Here is a 17707-nt window from a genome sequence, read left to right on the forward strand (position 1 = left end):
TGTTTTAAGCCACTACATGCACAGTAAGTTGCTACACAATAATAGAGAATACATACACTGGGTTTGCATCCTGCCTTTACCACTAAGTTGCTGTGGGATCATGATTCAAGTGATGCCTCCTTGTGGATTCGTATGTGCCTCATCTGTAAAATGGGAACAACGCCTCCCTTTCAGAACTGTGGTGAGAAGTAGCACAAGCTGTTCCCTCTCCATGAACAACTCTTTCTGCCGTTTCTTTACCCAGCATATCCGTTAAGATTCAATTTAGTTACAATAACACACAGTGAGCCGGTGGCCTGAATGGAGAGGAAGTGACTTTTTCCGGCAGTGTGGGCACAGCTGCCCAGGAATGGTGCCGAAAATCCAGGCTCCCTGTCTTTTCCTCCTCTGCTGCTCTTGTGTGGCTCTCACCCCTGCAGCAGCGGAGGCTCGTGCGTTGCCCATGGCCCCGCAGATCCCTTTGCCACTTTTGTGTGCACTGGCTCCTGGGATGCTTTCTCTCCTGCCAGCGATGTGCATCTGTTTGTTTACAGGGAGAGCCTGAAGTGCCTGGGGATTTATGTCCTCCATCCAGGAGTCATTAACTGATGACTGAGGGGGTACAGAGATATCAATGCTCCAGCTCTCTTGCTCCATGGGACAACTCTGAAGAGTCACCTACTCTTATGTCTGGAACCCCCCCACCGTGGGACTTTGCTTGTTGTCACACCCCTACTGGCCTCCCCCTCTTTCTGGTATACTTCACTGCCAGACCCATTTTTCCAGATCATTTCCAAATCATCACCATCTTAGGAATCTTCATCTAAAGATTTGCTTCCAGGGTGTCGGACGGCTCAGGGGGTTGAGCATCTGCCTGCGGTTCAGGTCATGATCCTGGAACTCTGGGATCGAGCCAGAGTTGGGCTCTCCGCTCGGCCAGAAACCTGCTTCTCCCTCTCCCCCTGCCTGCCACTCTGCCTACTTGTGCTCTCTCTGTCAAATAGATAAATAAAATCTTTTTTAAAAAATTAAGATTTGATTCCAGGGAACCCACCCAAGATAATCCTCAAGGTCACCAGATAGCTGTTCTAGCTGCAGTATTCATGTTCCAGAAGAACTAAGTGCAAATGGATGATGGGCAAAAGACTGATCTGTCTCATCCATTAGGACAACAAGGGCTTCCTGAGAAACCGCCTCCCCCTTCACCCCCAGTAGACTTCCCCAAACTTCTGACTGGTCAGTCCTGGGTTGCATGGTCATCCCTAGCTGCAAGGGAAACACATTTTTTAAAAGATTAATTTTTACTTTTAAAAACTGGAGCATAATGGTCTTATAGTAAATCTTAAATTACAAATGAATTAAGTTTTTACAAGTGTATGTATCCATGTGACTGTCACCCAAGTCAAGATATAGACTGGCACCAGCATCCCAGTACCCTGGGGGGGTGGCTGGATGTTTCCAAGTAGGGACATTGCTGTTGGTATGGAAGAAGGGGAGAATGGGTGACTAGCAGTGTCATGCTTGGCTCTTACTTAAATTCGATATCAAATATTCAATATTCAAATATCACCTCCTTCAGGAAATCTTCTCTGGTTTCCAGGCTGAGTTAGGTCTCCCCTGGCCTCCCATAGTTTCCTGGCTTTCTCCCTTAGAAGCACGTCATGAAATTCTGTAGCTGGGGCTTCATCTTGTCCTCCAGTGTCCTCACTTGTCCTCCAGTGCACAAGCTTTGTGATGATACCAAGTAGAGCCTATACTAAGCGCTCAGCAAACTGAGTGAGTGAGGGGAAAAAAAATAGATTAGAGGTTGAAGACTCAGGCTCCTGGACATAGGTGTCCAGCCTCCCAGGAGACTTTCCAGAAGGGTGGTGGAGACAGGCAGTGGAGATGGAGCTGGATGGGCTGGGCTTTGGTGGCTGAGGACAGAGTTGGCACTGCAAAGCCCGGTGCCCAGACCTGATGGAGCAGGTAGTCAGTTGGCCAATAAGCTGAGCAGGCAACTCCAGAAGAAACTGTGTAGATGCTGCCACCTGTAGCAGAGAAGCCATGGTCTATGACCTGCCACCTCCTGTTGCTCCAGGATCCTAGCTCAGGCCTCAGGGCCTCAGGGCCTCAGGACAACCATGGGGCCCTAAGCAGCCTTCTAACCCGCTCACCTGGGATCCTTGTCCTGAGGTCCCCTAATTTTCCTCCTAACGCCTTTCAGGAAAGAAACACAAGGCAATGCTCTGGGTTCCAGCTGCATGGAACTGAGGCTGGTCACTTAACCTTCTTGGCTCTTTCTGATCCCCATGTCTCAGGCGTGCAAACTCAGTCTTGAGAGCTGGAAGGAACTTTCGAAGATGAGGTGTAACTAGTGTAGCCAGTAAGGATGTCAGCTTTGGCACACCACTGCTTGGCATTGAATCCCAGCTCCACTACTTATCAGCTGTACAATCTTGGCCAAATCAACCTCATCATGCCTTAGTTTTCCTCATATGTGCAATGGGGTCAAATGACAAAGCCTACATGGTGAGGTTGTAAGGATGTAATGAGATTATATGTGTAAAGTAATTAAAGTGACAGCTGGACAGGATCAGTGCTTTCATTTCAGCTGTTGTTGACTTTATTAGTTGCTAAAGTGGAATACAGTATGGCTGAATCCTGGCTTCTTCACGTCTTAACCAAGAGTCTTGGGCAAGTCACTTATATCAAAAGTTCTTGTCAAATGGGAATAAGAATGCCCATCTCTCTCAGAGTTATAGGATGGATGAGTGAAATGATGTTTTAGAGTGTGAAGCACAGAACGGGCATTCACTAAAGAGTAGCAATCATCTGAATTCAACAAGCTCTCACTGCCATAAATCTATAACAAATGCCCACCCCACCCCCAATCTCACTGGCTTCCTATCACAAACATTTATTTTGCTCTTTCAAGTTAAAGGATTGGCAGCTCAATTTTTGGCCTGCCCCAGATATCCTTTATCCCAAGACCAGTGGCTTCTGGGCAAGCGCTTCTCATTGCAGAAGCTCCAAGAAGGCTGGTGCCTTGCCTTGAAACTGGCACACTGTCACTTGCACCCACATTTCATAAGTCCCAGGGCCAAGCCCTAAATCCCTGGGCAAGGGAATGTGTGCTCTCCCCCAGGGAAGCCATAATAACAGTGGGGAGGGAAGGGGTATCTCTGGGCAAACAGTACAATGTACCCTATTATCTGTGTCGACCACCTGAGTTTATAGATGGGAGACTAGCAGGGAGTCAGTGACTCACAGATTATTCTCCTGTCCCTCCTCAATTAGGGCTCAGCATGTATCCTTACAATTAGCACCTGCTGCTTTGAGTTCAACCACTTGAACCCCATGAGAAGGACTATGGCAGTGAATTCTTTCCATATTCCACCAGGGCAAACAGAATCCCTGAGTGGTGACTCGCCTGTGACCATACTGCCAGGTCAAGGGAACAAGGACAGAAGACCCAGGATTCCCAACTTAACCTGCTTGGTGGACTGCCCAGCCCCAGATTCTACTGGGACATGAGAGGAAACCCAGCATATAAAGCAGGGAGGAATCTGCCTGGATCCTGCCCCTCCCCAAAGCTGAGTCCTAGATGAATGGGACAGTCAGGAATCCAGCACTCTGGGTCCAGGAATGTCCCTTAGGATGGCTGTCATTCCCTCACTGACCCCTTCCCCGCCCTCTCAGGCCCTGACTACAGACTGCTCCTTGAGAAATCCAGGTGAATGAGGTATCACCCAATGGGAGACAGACTCTCCCATAAATAAAGCTATCCCAACTGTTCAAGCAACATTCCCCACATGTGGAGCAATCTGAAATCATCTTAGGGTGTACCTGGATGCAAAATTATACAACATTGACTCTTGAGAAAGTTCTCTCCTCGGTCCTTCTGATTATCCCAGGAAGGAGGCCACGGTTTTGAGAACTGTGTCTTTAACAAGTCTTTAACCCTTGCTAATCTTCGTTTATTACCAGAGTCAGAGAGCAGCCTTCAGGTAGGTTCCCAGTGTTGGCAGGTGGCAGCATCCAGGTAGAATTTAATACTATTATTTAATATTGTTTAATCTGACACATCTCCTTTAACAGCCCTTCGCTGTTTTTGTTGCATTTGCTTTTACCATTACATTTTATTCATGGCAAGTGATCCTGCATATGCATTTATACTGATGATATCAAGATTTTCTTTTGAAATAGATTTATTTATATACAAAAGTGATTCCGTTTAAAGAAAAACATTAGATAAACAGTAGTATAGGCAGTAAGCAAGATATTGTGATGCTGTTTTGAGGGTGTGGTAAAAATGGTGGAAAGGAGTATGCGAACAGATCACGTCTGGAAAACTCTGCTAGAACGTACCTTCAAGGTGGCTGGGCTGCCTGATGGAGGGGTTTGGACCCCACAAAGAGAGGCCTACCCGAATTGGGCATTTTAGGTGGAGAAACACATAGACAAAGAGATGTGGCTATGGCACAGGGTGATAGGAGTCTATCTGTGCACCTTGACTCCCAGGAGGAGAAACCAGGGGTGGATGGATGGGTGGCAAGGGAAGTGACAGCAGATCGGTATTCATCAGAAGGTTGAAACTGCCTCGGGTAGAGATAGTGCTATCTGGGTGGCAGGGTCCCAGGCCCCCATCATCATCTCTTCCTGCTAGGAACCCCTCCTGAAGATCTGAAGCCAGAATTAGCCTGGGGAGAGAGAAGGAAAGGATTACACCCCCATCACAGGGCTCTGGGTTCTTGAGAAACTTTGATCCCCGTCTACCACATCAACCCAGCCCTGGTGCCCAGTAAGACAGGATGGCCCGGCCTGCTTCACAAGGGCCAGCTGAAGCTCAGGGCAGTGGAGGGCTGTGGTCCAGGTGACATAGCAAGTTCAGCAAGAGAAAGGAGGATCGCCAGTTCCTCCACGGTTCCTCCAACGCTCCTACCCCAACCTCTTCCCCAGGCCTGACATGGGCAGCCCCAGGCTCCTGGGAAGGCAGGTGTCCTGTTAGGTTTATTGAACTGGAAGGAGTCTAATGCCAGGGCTAAGAGAGGAAAGAACCTGCCCCGAGGTGCATAGGAACCATACCTTGGATGGGGTTGCGACAGTCTCGGCCGCAGGCGCCAAGGCAGCAACGACTGGAGCCCCTGCAGTCTGCGTCCTTGTGGCACAGATGCTGCACGGGGCTGAGGCACTGCAGGCGGTCCTCGGGGCAGCTGCCCGGCTTTACTGCAACACAGGAGCCTGGTGAGCCCTGTCTGTGTCCAGCCCTGGGGCTCGGGGCTTGGGTGCTCAGCAGGGGTGACAGGGATACTCACCAGAAATCATAGGGACACACTGGCGGAAGCAAGCTTTGGAGCAGCACTTCATTCTTGCAGGACACTGGCTGTCATCCATGCAGTGGTCAGGCACCGAAAGGAGGCAGGGCCCATCGTCCGGCGGGCAGCCCCCAAATTTCTCTGTAAGAGAACCCCCAAATCTTGCAGCTGGAGGCAGTTCCGACTCATGTAATAAGCACCAATCTGGGAATCACAAGATCTGAATTCTCTACCCCTTACTTCTTGCTTGTCCTTTGGCCAGTTTCTTTGTTTTTGTTTTCTGGGGGGCCTGGAGTTGCTTTTATTTATTTACTTTCATTTATATATATATTTTTTTATTTATTCATGATAGACATAGAGAGAGAGAAAGAGGCAGAGACACAGGCAGAGGGAGAAGCAGGCTCCATGCACCGGGAGCCCGACGTGGGATTTGATCCCGGGTCTCCAGGATCGCGCCCTGGGCCAAAGGCAGGCGCCAAAACGCTGCGCCACCCAGGGATCCCCTCATTTATATTTTTTATTCAGGTATAATTGACCTAACATTATGTTAGCTTCAGGTGTGCAACAATATGATTTGGTATTTCTATATATTGGGAAAGGATCACCACAAGTCTAGTTAACATCTGTCCCTATACATAGTTACAAATTTTTTTCTTGTGTCTAGTACTTTAAGATCTTTTCTCTTAGCAAGTTTCAAGTCTGCAATATAGTATTACTACCTAGAGCTGCCATGCTGTACATTACATCCTCAGGACTTATGTCTCTTACAACTGGAAGTTTGTTCCTTTGACTCCCTTCACCTACCTCTCCCACCTCCCACCCACGCCCCCTGGCAACCAGCAATCTGTTCTCTGTATCTATGAGCTTGTTTTTTGTTTTGTTTTGATTTTTTAAAAAATCCAGTGTGAGATCATACAGTATTTGTCTTTGTCTGGCTGATTTATTTCCCTCAGTGTAACATCTTCAAAGTCCATCCATGTCGTTGCAAATGGCTGGCCTTTTTTTTTTTTTTTTTTTTTTGACTGAAAGCCTCAGTTTTCTCTCTGTGGAATGAGAAGCTGGACTCCGATCTCCCGGGGCTGGTTTGAGATTCCGATGACATGAAGGATAGCAAAAAATGAAGTTCAACATCTGTACCTGGGCCAGCAGGACATGCCTGGTCTGGGGCTGCCCACCTCTCTGTTTTTATCAACATCTTTTCCATTTGGAGCTCCTGCTCTGCTTTCAGCTGCTTCTCTTCGTGGGGACTTGCTTTTGCTGTGTGCTTCGCCTGGTGCTCTCTTCTCCACCCCATTTACCAGGTCTCAGTGGAAACACCGCATCCTTGGGAGACCCTACCTCTCTGACCTCAGGCTAACTAGGTTGGCCCCCACCCCTCCTCGCACTCTTGCCTTCAGAGTTTGTGACTCTGCATCTATTTGTCTGTTTCTCTCCCTTGGCTGGAGGCTATGAGAATAGGCTTCCCCCCACCTGCTTCTCTCACCATTAGGCTGATGCACAGTCCTTGATGCAAAACACCAGCAGCTCAACGACTCTTTGAAAGAAAGGATTTTGAAGGGTAATCCAGCATCACAAGCCTGGTGCACTATGAGCCACACTTGCACTGTGTGCTCGTCCTGCTGCAAGTGGCCTTTGTGTCAGGGATCTGTAGTAATTCGATCTTTGAGGTGGTCCTCTGACAGCTCTAGAATGTTCTGTTCCGGAGCTTATCTAGCCATTTTTCTTGTTAGAATTTTGGGCCATTTCCAGATTTCATGCAGAAGGCTTGAATCTTCTTCCAGTTAGAGCGAGAAGTCAAAGGTTGGAAGGACAGTTAATGTCCAGACCCACAGGGGCCTAGGCTAGGACTCTGAGTCCTCTGACCTCCAGCCCCTCTGCTCTGGCCACCAGAGCCCTGGGGAGGGTGGAGGCTGGTCCCAGGCCTTCACTTTAGCATCTGAGTGAAGTTTCTAGAGCCCGCAGCAGCAGCTGGATACATGTTATGACTTTACCTGGTGTCTACCTTCCCTCTCTGGCTCCTGACTGGACGCTGGCCACGCACATAGTAGGCACCTTACTCATGCAATAAGCACTCAAAACCAGCTTCACCCGTTTGACTGGGTTGTTTTAAACTGAATTGCTGCCCCCTGCTGGAGAAAGAGCAGCTAGTCTGGGAAGGAGCCACCTGGGAGGAGGAGCCCCTCCTCCACAGGCTGGAGGTAGGGGGGACCCTGGGAAGGCTCCGAGATCCAGCAGGGTAGCCCTGGCCGAAGGTGCTCGAAGGTGCTCAAAGCTGCTCGGGCCTCAGGGAGTGAGCCGAGAGGAGTTGCCTGAGTCAAAGAGGCACCTCCCTGTGGGCTTGGGTGGTGTGTTGGGGACCTGGTCATACAACCGGGAGAGCTTCTGGGTGGAGGGGCTGGGAGCTGAGCCTTGAGGAATAGACAGACAGGAAGAGAGTCAGAACTGGCATTTCAAGTGGCTCAGTTTTCTCACCTGCAAAATAGGATAATAGTGGTACCAATCTCAGAGCATCTCAGTGAGGAGGAATGCAGTGAGGGCACCTGAATCATACCCAGTAGGGCTCTGGCCCTGGAACTTGCCAGTATCCTTTTCTCCTCAGCCTAGGCCTCAACACTCTCCTGTCCAAACCAGCTCACACCCCAGGGAATGAGAGCCCAGCCTCTGAGGAAGGCATAGGTTAGGTAAGAGGGGGCAGAGAGGATGCACAGAACTACTCCCAGCGCCTGTGGAGGAGGGAGCCTGTCCCCATTACTGTCCCCTTCCCGCAGGGCATAGCCAGGAATGCACAGGTGTATGTAGGCCGGGTGTGTGTGGGTCACAGTGTTCTAGCCCCAAAAAGGCAGGAAGAGAGGCCTTGCCCAGGAGGGGAGTCACCGTGTAGCTTCTCAGCAGCCCCATCCTCTCCCCCCACCTATTGATAGGTCAGCCCCAGCTTTTTGAGGAGGCTTGGGAGAGGAGAGGTAGGGGTGAAGCTGCCTCCCAACAGGCAACCACACCCCCTATCCTGTTTGGGAGAACCTTGCACAGATTGGTCTCTGGGATGGGAAGGACCAGAGAAAGACAGAAAGCAGATGGACAGGGGCAGACCAGACACAGCCTTGTTAGCAACAGAAGATGACAGGAAGGCTCATCTTGCTGTCATGGGGGCCCACAGATCCTAATAATCCATGGAGATAACAACGGAAGAGCAGGTGTGGACAGGTTTGCTCCCCCCTCCTCCTGTAGAGACACACAGGTACGGGCACACAGACACACACGTGTGCAGCCACGCCTAAACCGATGTCTGCAGACACAGGTTCATACAGACAAGCAGACACAAAGATACACACGTACACACATGCACACACAATCCACATTCAGATGTACAGATGAGCACCAAGAAGCTGGCATGAACACATCCACAGCTACAGACAGGACAGGCTGGCAGCCCAGACCTGTGTAAGCTGCTGGAAGCATCACGAAGCAGGCCTCCAGCTACACACACACAGACATCACACTGCATGGCCTGCCTTCCCCAAACCCCCACCCAGTCCTTGGATCAGAGGAAACTAGCCACACTCACCTCCCTTCCTCCTAGCTGAGGCCGCAGGCAGCCAGCTCCCCACAACCAGGAGGGCCACCAAGAGGAGAAGGCTCCAGGCCCTCATGTTTCTGCCGCTGGCTCTTAATGAGGCCAGGGCCCAGGGGCCCCTAAATTAACACCTGCAGCTCCAGGGAGGCTAGAGTAGCTGAGTCAGGGGAGGAAGAAGAGGTGGATGGAATGGTGCATGTTTGCCTCATCCTGGCCCCACCCCCGACCAGGAGCCTCAGTGCAAGTGTGCTTGTGCAAGAACTGACGAGGGGTGGGAGCAGGTGCTGGGTGTCGGGGGGTGGGATCCGGTTCGGCCTGTATTGTTGACTTAGGCTCTGATCTCAGGTAGTCTGCTCCTTCCTCGGGCCTCAGTTTTTCTTCTCTGAATAAAGAATGAAGGTTGTTGGGACAGATAATCCCTTTCCTGACTCTCTAAGGTCTTGAAGCCCCAGCAATGGTTTAGGCAAGGGACAGAAGTCAGCTGTGAATGGCAAGGAGGGGGTGGCGGAGTCCCAGATGCCTAGGAGGCAGTAGGGTTAAAGTCAGAGCTCCCTGCTGGAGAATGTGGGTCCAGGCAGGCCCTGTGAGTGGGGCCGACTATGGCCTCTCCTCCAGGACTTCTGTGGATGGGGGAGAGAGACCGCCCTGCCTTTGGTGAATCACCTCCTGTGGCATCATAGAACCTCCCCTTGCCTAGGACTGGCTCAGCTGTCAGGGTGGTTGTTTGTCTGGCTGAGGTTCCAGTCGCAGCAGATGTAGGTGGCTTTTGGGACCCCTTCCCTGGCCCTAAGAGATCCTGAAAAAAAGTCACCGCAGGCAAGGGCTGCAGCTTAGATTTCACATCATCTGGCTCCTGCATTTGGTGGATGAGGTATTGGGGCTCAGGGTCGTAGGGGGCCCCAAACAGAGATCCCCACTGAACCATAGTACCTTACCAAGACTGCAGGAGGTCAAGACCATCCTTGCCACCCTCGCACTTGAAAGATGGGGAAACAATAGGCCAGAGGTGGGAGGGGACTGGCTCAAGGACCCACAGCTGATTCCCAACTAAGTTGGAACTTCTATCATTGCCTCCCCATGATCCTTATTAATTACTGGGTCTTGGAAGCAAGGCATTACTTCATCTGACCCTAAGAAAGGAGGGGTTTCTGTTCCAGGACAATCCTCACAGTCGGAAAGTTCTTCACTGGGTTTAACCAGAATCCCTTGTGCTGTCTTCTAAGCTCTCAGGAAAGGAGGGACCCTATATTCTATAATCTGATGTTTCTTTTGCAATAGGAGGAGAGTTTTATGTAGTTTTCCTGACTACAAACTATACATGTATATTGAATAAATGCTTTTTCAACTGAGATGATTTTGTAGACGTTTTCCTGTGTCTTGAAGTATCCTACAATACCATCATTTTTAATGATTACATGGTATTTTGTAGGACTGATATGCTAAAACATAAAGTTTCCAATTATGAAACATAGGTTTCCAGTTTGTTTCTCACTCAAATAAAACTGTGACAACAATCTTTGTATATACATTTTGGGTCACATCTCTATTTTCTTAGTTCAAATTTGTCAAAGTAGAAATGGTAGGTCAGTCAAAAGGTACAAACTTCCAGTTACAAAAAAATAAGTCCTAGGGATGTAATGGACAGAGTGGAGGCTACCATTAATAATACTGTATTGCATATTTGGAAGTAGCTAAGAGAATAGATCTTAAAAGCTCTCATCACACACAAACAAAGTTGATAACTCTATGTGGTGATGGATGTTAACCAAATTTATTTTGGTGAGCATTTCACAATATATACAAATATCAAATCATTATGTGTACATTGGAAATGAATACAATGTTATATGTCAATTCTATCTCAATAAGAAAACTCAAAACTAAAAATCAATTTTTAGAAACCCAAACAAGGGTACCTGGCTGGCTCAGCTGGTAGAGTGTGTGACTCTTGGTCTTGAAGTTGTGGGTTTGAGCCCCACATTGAGTGGAGAGATTACTTAAAAACAAAATATTTTCAAAAATAATAAAATAAAAACCCACACAAATAAAAAGAAATGCTAGGTCAAAAGGAGCGATTGCTTTTCAGGTTTTGAATATCTGGTCAAATTGCATTTCAGAAAGGAAGTAAATGAGTGTATGAGAGCCTCTACCTACCTCTACCTGCAGCAGACGTCTCTTGCCTTTGTCTGCCAAATATCTCTTCCCTTTGTGAAGTCATTGCTCCTGAGTCCTGTAATTCTGGTTGGCTGCCAATCACCAAGTACTTCTCCTGTCACAAGTGAAGGCACTTGACTCAGGTTTGAATAACTGGACTCTTCTCTCACCAGCCCACTCCTCCATGCAAATCCCAAACCTAGGAGGCAGGAGGCTATAAAGAGAACAGTCTGAAATTCAGTTGCTGCTGCTTGCAACCAAAGATCCTTAACAGATACACTCACCAAAGCAAGACAGGATATTAAAAGAGAAGTATATAAAGTCTTTGCCAATGGAAAAGTATCTCATTTTAATTTGCCTTTCTCTGAAATTAGTGAAAGAGCATTTCTTCATCTGTTTATACTGAACAGCTGTATTTTGTTTTTGAATTGCCTGTTTTTGCACTTTGCCCATTTTTATTGGGGATACTTTTATTGTTGAGTTGTAAGAGCTGTTTATATATTAGGGATACTAACTTGTCATACACAAGAGGCAGTATGGTAAAATGGTTAGCAGATGTAAACTGGAGTCAGGCAGACCTGAGTTTGAATCCTAATGCCACCAGGTTCTAGCTGTGTGACTTTGGACAGGTCACTTAACTTTTTTTTAACTTCAATCTATTTATCTACAAAATAGAGATAATACTTATTTTATAGAATTGTTCTGGGGATTGAATGAGATGAGCTTGATAAATGCTTATTTTAATCCCATCCTACAAATATCAGTTTCCTTGTTTTTGCTTTGTACCAAAGTTTTAAATTTGGGGAATTGTCAAACCACTCTTTTATATTTCCTTCCTTGGCTTTTATGCTGAAAAAAGTCTTTTTGACTCTGATGTCAGATAAATATTCACTGTATTTACCTATAATTCTTTTGTGTTTTTGAAAAACATGTTAATTCTTTAATCCATCTGACATTTATGTTGGGATAGCGAGTGTGACATATAGAAATACCTTTTTTCGAAGTTACTAAGCAGCTGCCCTGGTATGGCTTAGTGAGTAATTCAAACTTTGGCATTGCTTGGAATTCAGAACTTTATAAAAAACTGAAGTCTTATTTGTAACAGGGGCAGTTTCCAGGTTTTCTGTTTTTTTTTTTTCCTCCTTGGTTATTTATTCCTTTGCCAATACTACTTTTGTAAGTAAAATTTCACAATACATCTTAGTGACTAGTAGTGTTCATCACCCCTTGCTAATCTACATTTTCAGTTGTCCATGGCACAAGGATTCCATTCTTCCCGACGAATGTAATAATCTTTTTTTAAGTTTCAAGAACAAATTTGTTGCTTTTTGTTAAATATTTTATCATAAAAATTTCAAAACTACACAAAAGAACAGTAAGTACTGGGGCGCCTGGGTGTCTCAGTCTGTTAAGCATCTGCCTTTGGCTCAGGTTGTGATCTCAGGGTCCTGGGATGGGGTCCAACATCGGGCTGCCTGCTCAGTGGGGAGCCTGCCTCTCCCTCTCCCTCTGCCTCTCCTCCCATTCCAGCTCACTCATGTTCTCCCTCTCTTTCTCAAATAAATAAATGAAATATTTTAAGAATAGTAAGTACTTTTATGAAGCCTTGTATACCCATCACCCAGATTCAACAATTAACACTTTTCCCCAGCTTTGTTGAGATATAATTGACCTATAACACTGTGTAAGCTTGAGATGCCCAATATGATGATTTGATACATCACAATATGTGATATATATTACAAAATGTTTACCAAGATAAGATTAGTTAACACATCCTCTATCTCACACAATTACAATTCTGTGGTGGTTGTTATGGTGAGAACATTACATTTTTTTTCATTTTCTTTTTTTTTTTTTTTTGTATCTATATGAGATGGTGGATGTTAACTAAACTTATTGTGGTCATCATTTCATGATATATTTAAGGTAAATCATTATGCCAACAGCATAAACTTATATTGTGCTGCATGCCAATAGAACTTGGGCAGGGGGAGAGTGAGCAGAATTCAGCAAGAAAAAAAAAGCTCTAATCTCTTAGCAACTTTCGAGTATACAATACACTATTGTTAGGTGTTGTCACCATGCTGTACATTAGATCCCTGGAACTTATTCATATTATACATGAAAAGTCCCAACAATTAACATTGTCCAACACTTCCTTCCTGTATACCCCCATCCTTTTTCTGGTTGACACATTTTTAAGTAAATCCAATGTAAGGGGCGCTTGGGTCGCTCGTTTGAGCCTCTGAATGGTGATTTCAGTTCAAGCTGTGATCTCATAGGTTGTGTGGGGTGGAGCCCCACATGGGGCTCTGCGCTCAGCGGGGAGTCTGCTGGAGATTTTCTCTCCCTCCCACCATGTGCACGCGCTTGCACATGCTCTCTCTCTCTCTCAAATAAAAAAAACATCTTTAATGTAAATCCAAATGCATGTCACATTTTACCCCTAAATACTTGAGTATGTATCTCAAAAGAAATAAGGACATTTTTCCACATAATCTCAATACTGTTGTCATATCTAACAAAATTAACAGTAATTTCTTAACATCTAATATTCTATTTGTATCCTATTTTTCTTATCTCAAACATAACTTTTATGGCTGATTTGTTTAAATCAGAATGCAAGCAAGGTGCACATGTCGTATTGGTTTTAATGTCTCCTAAGTTTGTTTTAATGTAGAGCATTCCTTCCAACTCCTGTTTCTCCTCTTTCTTCTCTTTCTCCTCCTCCTTCTTCATCCTATTTATTTGTTGAACAAAACAGATGAAGTGTTCTCTAGTGTGTCCCACATCACTAGCCCACGATATTTTTTTAAAGACTTTTAAAATTAATTTATTCATGATAGACATAGAGAGAGAGAGAGAGAGAGAGGCAGAGACACAGACAGAGGGAGAAGCAGGCTCCATGCTGGGAGCCCAAAGCAGGACTTGATTCTGGGACCCCAGAATCACGCCCCGGGCCAAAGGCAGGTGCCAAACCAGTGGGCCACCCAGGGATCCCCCATGATATCTTTTAATATACTTCTCTATCCTGTGTTATTTCCCAGAGATGGACATTAGCTCTAGAGGCTTCATGGGGTTCACATTCAACTGTCAAGGTCATCTGGTAGGTGATGCTGTGTGCTTCCTGTCACATCACCTCAGGAGGAACACAGGCCTCATTAACCACATTTAGTGTGGTGAAAATAGGTCAGTGTATTGTAGGAGGGGTCTCCTTACATGCCACTCAAAAGTTGTGCTGCCCTACTTACAAACAGTGAATAGACTGTGGGGTGATGGTTAGGCACCCTATAAACGTCTGGTCCCAGTCAAACCATCTCATGATTTCAGAAACTGTGAATGATAATCGCCTGAATCAATGATTTCGCTAGGGATTGCAGAAACCCATCGAGTTTTGATTCTGATTATATTTAAGATATAAATTATGTTAGCCAGGATAGACATCCTTAACTTGTGGAGGCTTCCCATTTGGGGAAGAGCATATTTTTAAAAAATCTTTTTTTTATTAGGGAAAATTTCAAACAGTGTATCTAGATCTTTTTTTTAATGTCATGTGTTGTGCCCAAGATTGCGAATCCAAGAAACCACCAAGGAGCCGACACGCATGCAAACACACGAGGGTTTATTACAAGCTCGAGCTTGGGTCCAAGTGTACCCAACACAGCGGAGCAGGGACTTGGACCCCGAGACTAAGAAGCGTAGCAGCTTTATAGGGGCCAGTGGCCCATGGGATACGCAGAAAGTTGCACAGTCATGTCGGTCCACACGCAGGTGGCCAATTGAATTACATCTTACCCTATAGTATCCATTTGAGCTGCCCTATTACTTTGGTCAGAATCTGAGCACAGTTTTGGAGGGCACAAAGCAGGGTTACATCGTTATGAGCCGATTTCCGATTAGGGTGTGCCCAGCGGCTTGACTAGGGTGGGGCCGCGCCTTGAGCAATAAGCAGGTCATGTGGGGGTCATACGGGAGGTGGCGGGTGTAGCACAAAATGGAGTTAGTCCTGCTCTGCTTGTCCAGGGCTAGGGGATTTTTGTTAAATTTCCTGGGTCCCACACATGTAGTAAAGTTTTGTAGTTTTTTTCCCCCAGAAAATTTCTGTACACTTCTAGCTGAAGTGAATTTCTGTATACTCTAGGTGAGTTTATTTGTAGGTATTTTATAGATTTTGAAAATGTTGGGGATCCCTGGGTGGCTCAGCAGTTTAGCGCCTGCCTTCGGCCCAGGGTGTGATCCTGGAGTCCCGGGATCGAGTCCCATGTCTGGCTCCCTACATGGAGCCTGCTTCTCCCTCTTCCTGTGTCTCTGCCCCCCTCTCTCTTTCTCTCTGTCTATCATGAATAAATAAATAAGATCTCTTAAAAAAAAAAAAAAAACTTAAAAAAATTTTTGAAAATGTTGAATAGGAAGTTTTTTTGCTATTTTATAACTAGTTATTGGTAGTGTTTAATAATATGAGTTACTCCGACTTATTTACCCAGAGAATTTCTATAATCCTTGAACCTCTTGAAGCTAAACTGTTTTTGCAGAATGGGGAAAATAGGAAGCTCCCCCTAGGGGCTGCTAATGGGAAAGTGAGAGAATGCATATAAGTATTTGCTACTGAGCCTGAAACGTAGAATGTTTAAAAACATGAATCATGGTCACCACTTACGGTATCTTTTTATTTGCCAGGCCTGCAGGTCAGGCATTGGCTCTGGCCTACACTCTAAGGAGCTCTGGTGCCAATGTTCTTCTGCAACCCAGCCTGCCTTCTTCCTTCTGTCCCCAGGGAACAGGGGGAGAGAGGCATGGGGTTCTTTGCTCGCCCATCCCCACCTTTCATCTTCTGCTTCCCACCCCACACCCACAGCAGGAAGCCAACTCTCTGAAAGTTAAATTTTAAAAGGTCAACTTCAGAGAAAGACAAATACTTATATTCAATTACATGTAAAATCTAAAAAACAAACAACCCTCACAAACTCGTTAAAAAGAGGTGAGACTTGTGGATACAAGAGGTGGGGATGGGGAGGACGGGCAATTGGAAAGGGACAGTCCAAAGGTGCAAACTTCCAGTTACAAGATAAATTAGCACTAGGGATGTAATGGACAGCACGAGGCTACAGCTAACACCACGTGTGACGTATAAGGAAGTTGTAGAGAGAGTAGATCCTAAGAGTTCTCATTACAAGGAGAAATTTTTTTCTTTTTATTCTATCTCTGGAAGATGGATATTTACTAAACCAATTGTGGTAATCATTTCACAATATATGTAAATCAAACCATCATGCTATACACCTTAAACTTATACAGTGATGGATGTCAATGACTTCTCAGTAAAAACGAGGCGGGTGGGGTGGGGGGAGGGAGTCAACTTTACTCAAATAGAATTTCTTTCCTATTAATTTTTTTTCAAAATAAGTTAATTTTATTCTTTTTTTTTTTTTAATTTTATTCTTAGTAAAGGAGTTGATATATTCAGATCCCATAAAGGCGGGGCTAGTATGGCCCTTTGCATCCAACCCTCTCAAGTTCAATGAAAAACAAAAGCAAATAACTGAAGCTCAGAGAGGGAAAGCTATGTGCCTGAGGTCACCCAGCAAGTGAGGGGGCAGAACTAAGACTAGAAATAACTTCCAGACCAGTGTTTTTCCCACAACACTCAAAGTGGCTCATCCCGGGGCTTTGACCTGCTTGGAGCTTCCTTGGAACAGAGCAATGGGACTGGTGCATAGACAGCAGAGTCATGAGGTCATCCAAGTCTGTCTAGGAAGCCTCTTCCCTGTTTGAGGTTTCCCGTCACCCCATGTCTGTCATGCTCCTAAATTACCGGTGTCTAGGGGGACTGCTCAGTCTATTAAATTACTCTAAGATTTCAGCCCTCATCATTTATTTCTCAAAAAAGACCACAGGAAGAGGTTACTGTGTAATCAGGGGGAGGGGGTGCCAGTGGAGGTTGAATCTCAGGCTCTAATAGCAGGGAAGAGGGCCTCCCAGGGGCAGCCACAGCATGGCTTCCTGCTATTCCCAGTGCTTACCGCTTACCTCACCACTGGGAGACCCTAAAGAAAGGAAGGAAGGGGACTGCAGAGTGGGTCTCAGCATTTGTCTGGTGAGCCAGAGGTTGGAGGGAAAGTGGGTCTGCCCAGATGGGAGCTGCCTACGGATGTGGAAGAGCGATTTCCAGCTGTCCAAGGGCCAGTGTGGAGACTTCAATTCCCTTGACTCCTTTTATTAGTTTCTATGCCCTAGAGAAAGGGGCCACGTCCCCCAGTCTTCAGGGAGTTGTCTCATGGAGGAGATGGACTGCGTTGTTCAGCCGGGCCCAAGCTCCTAGTTATCTCTCAAACCTTTGGGATTGTTGATGCTGCGCCATCTTACATTCTCACCAGCAATATACAAGGTTCTGATTTCTCCACATCCTCGCCAACACTTGTCCTTTTCCATTAAGAAAAACACTTTTATAGTCACACTAAGGGTATGAAGTGGTATCTTGTGGTCTGGGTGTGCATTTTCCTAATGGCTAATGATGTTCAGTTCCTTTTGTGTGCTCATTGGCTTTTTGTGCATCTTCATTAGAGAAAAGCCTATTCAAGTCCTTTGCCCATTTCAAAATCGGGTTTCTATCTTTTTTTATCGTTGAGTTGTATGAGTCTTTTGTGTACTGTGGATAGTAGGCCCTTCTCAGATACCTGATTTGCAAATCTTTTCTCCCATTCTG

General features: G+C 46.1%; 1 protein-coding gene across 5 annotated transcripts in view; it reads right to left on the reverse strand.

Moving 5' to 3' along the window:
- Nucleotides 1–4151: 4151 nt before the first annotated feature.
- WFDC5 (WAP four-disulfide core domain 5) overlaps nt 4152–17707 on the reverse strand; it is a 33088-nt gene continuing 19532 nt past the window's right edge. For 2 of the 5 annotated variants that reach the window (XM_072801189.1, XM_072801187.1), the window contains exons 2-5: nt 11002–11215; nt 5277–5417; nt 5047–5187; nt 4152–4661 (exon numbers count right to left, since the gene is read on the reverse strand). In XM_072801189.1, the coding sequence (XP_072657290.1) occupies nt 4657–4661; nt 5047–5187; nt 5277–5417; nt 11002–11065 (351 nt within the window). In that variant the 5' untranslated portion in view covers nt 11066–11215 and the 3' untranslated portion in view covers nt 4152–4656. Of the gene's footprint in view, nt 4662–5046; nt 5188–5276; nt 5418–8838; nt 9161–11001; nt 11216–17707 lie in introns of those variants that run through there. The other 3 variants (XM_072801190.1, XM_072801188.1, XM_072801186.1) reach the window with 2 other exon arrangements.

Source organism: Canis lupus, chromosome 26 (assembly GCF_048164855.1).
Source record: "Canis lupus baileyi chromosome 26, mCanLup2.hap1, whole genome shotgun sequence".
Taxonomy (NCBI): domain Eukaryota; kingdom Metazoa; phylum Chordata; class Mammalia; order Carnivora; family Canidae; genus Canis; species Canis lupus.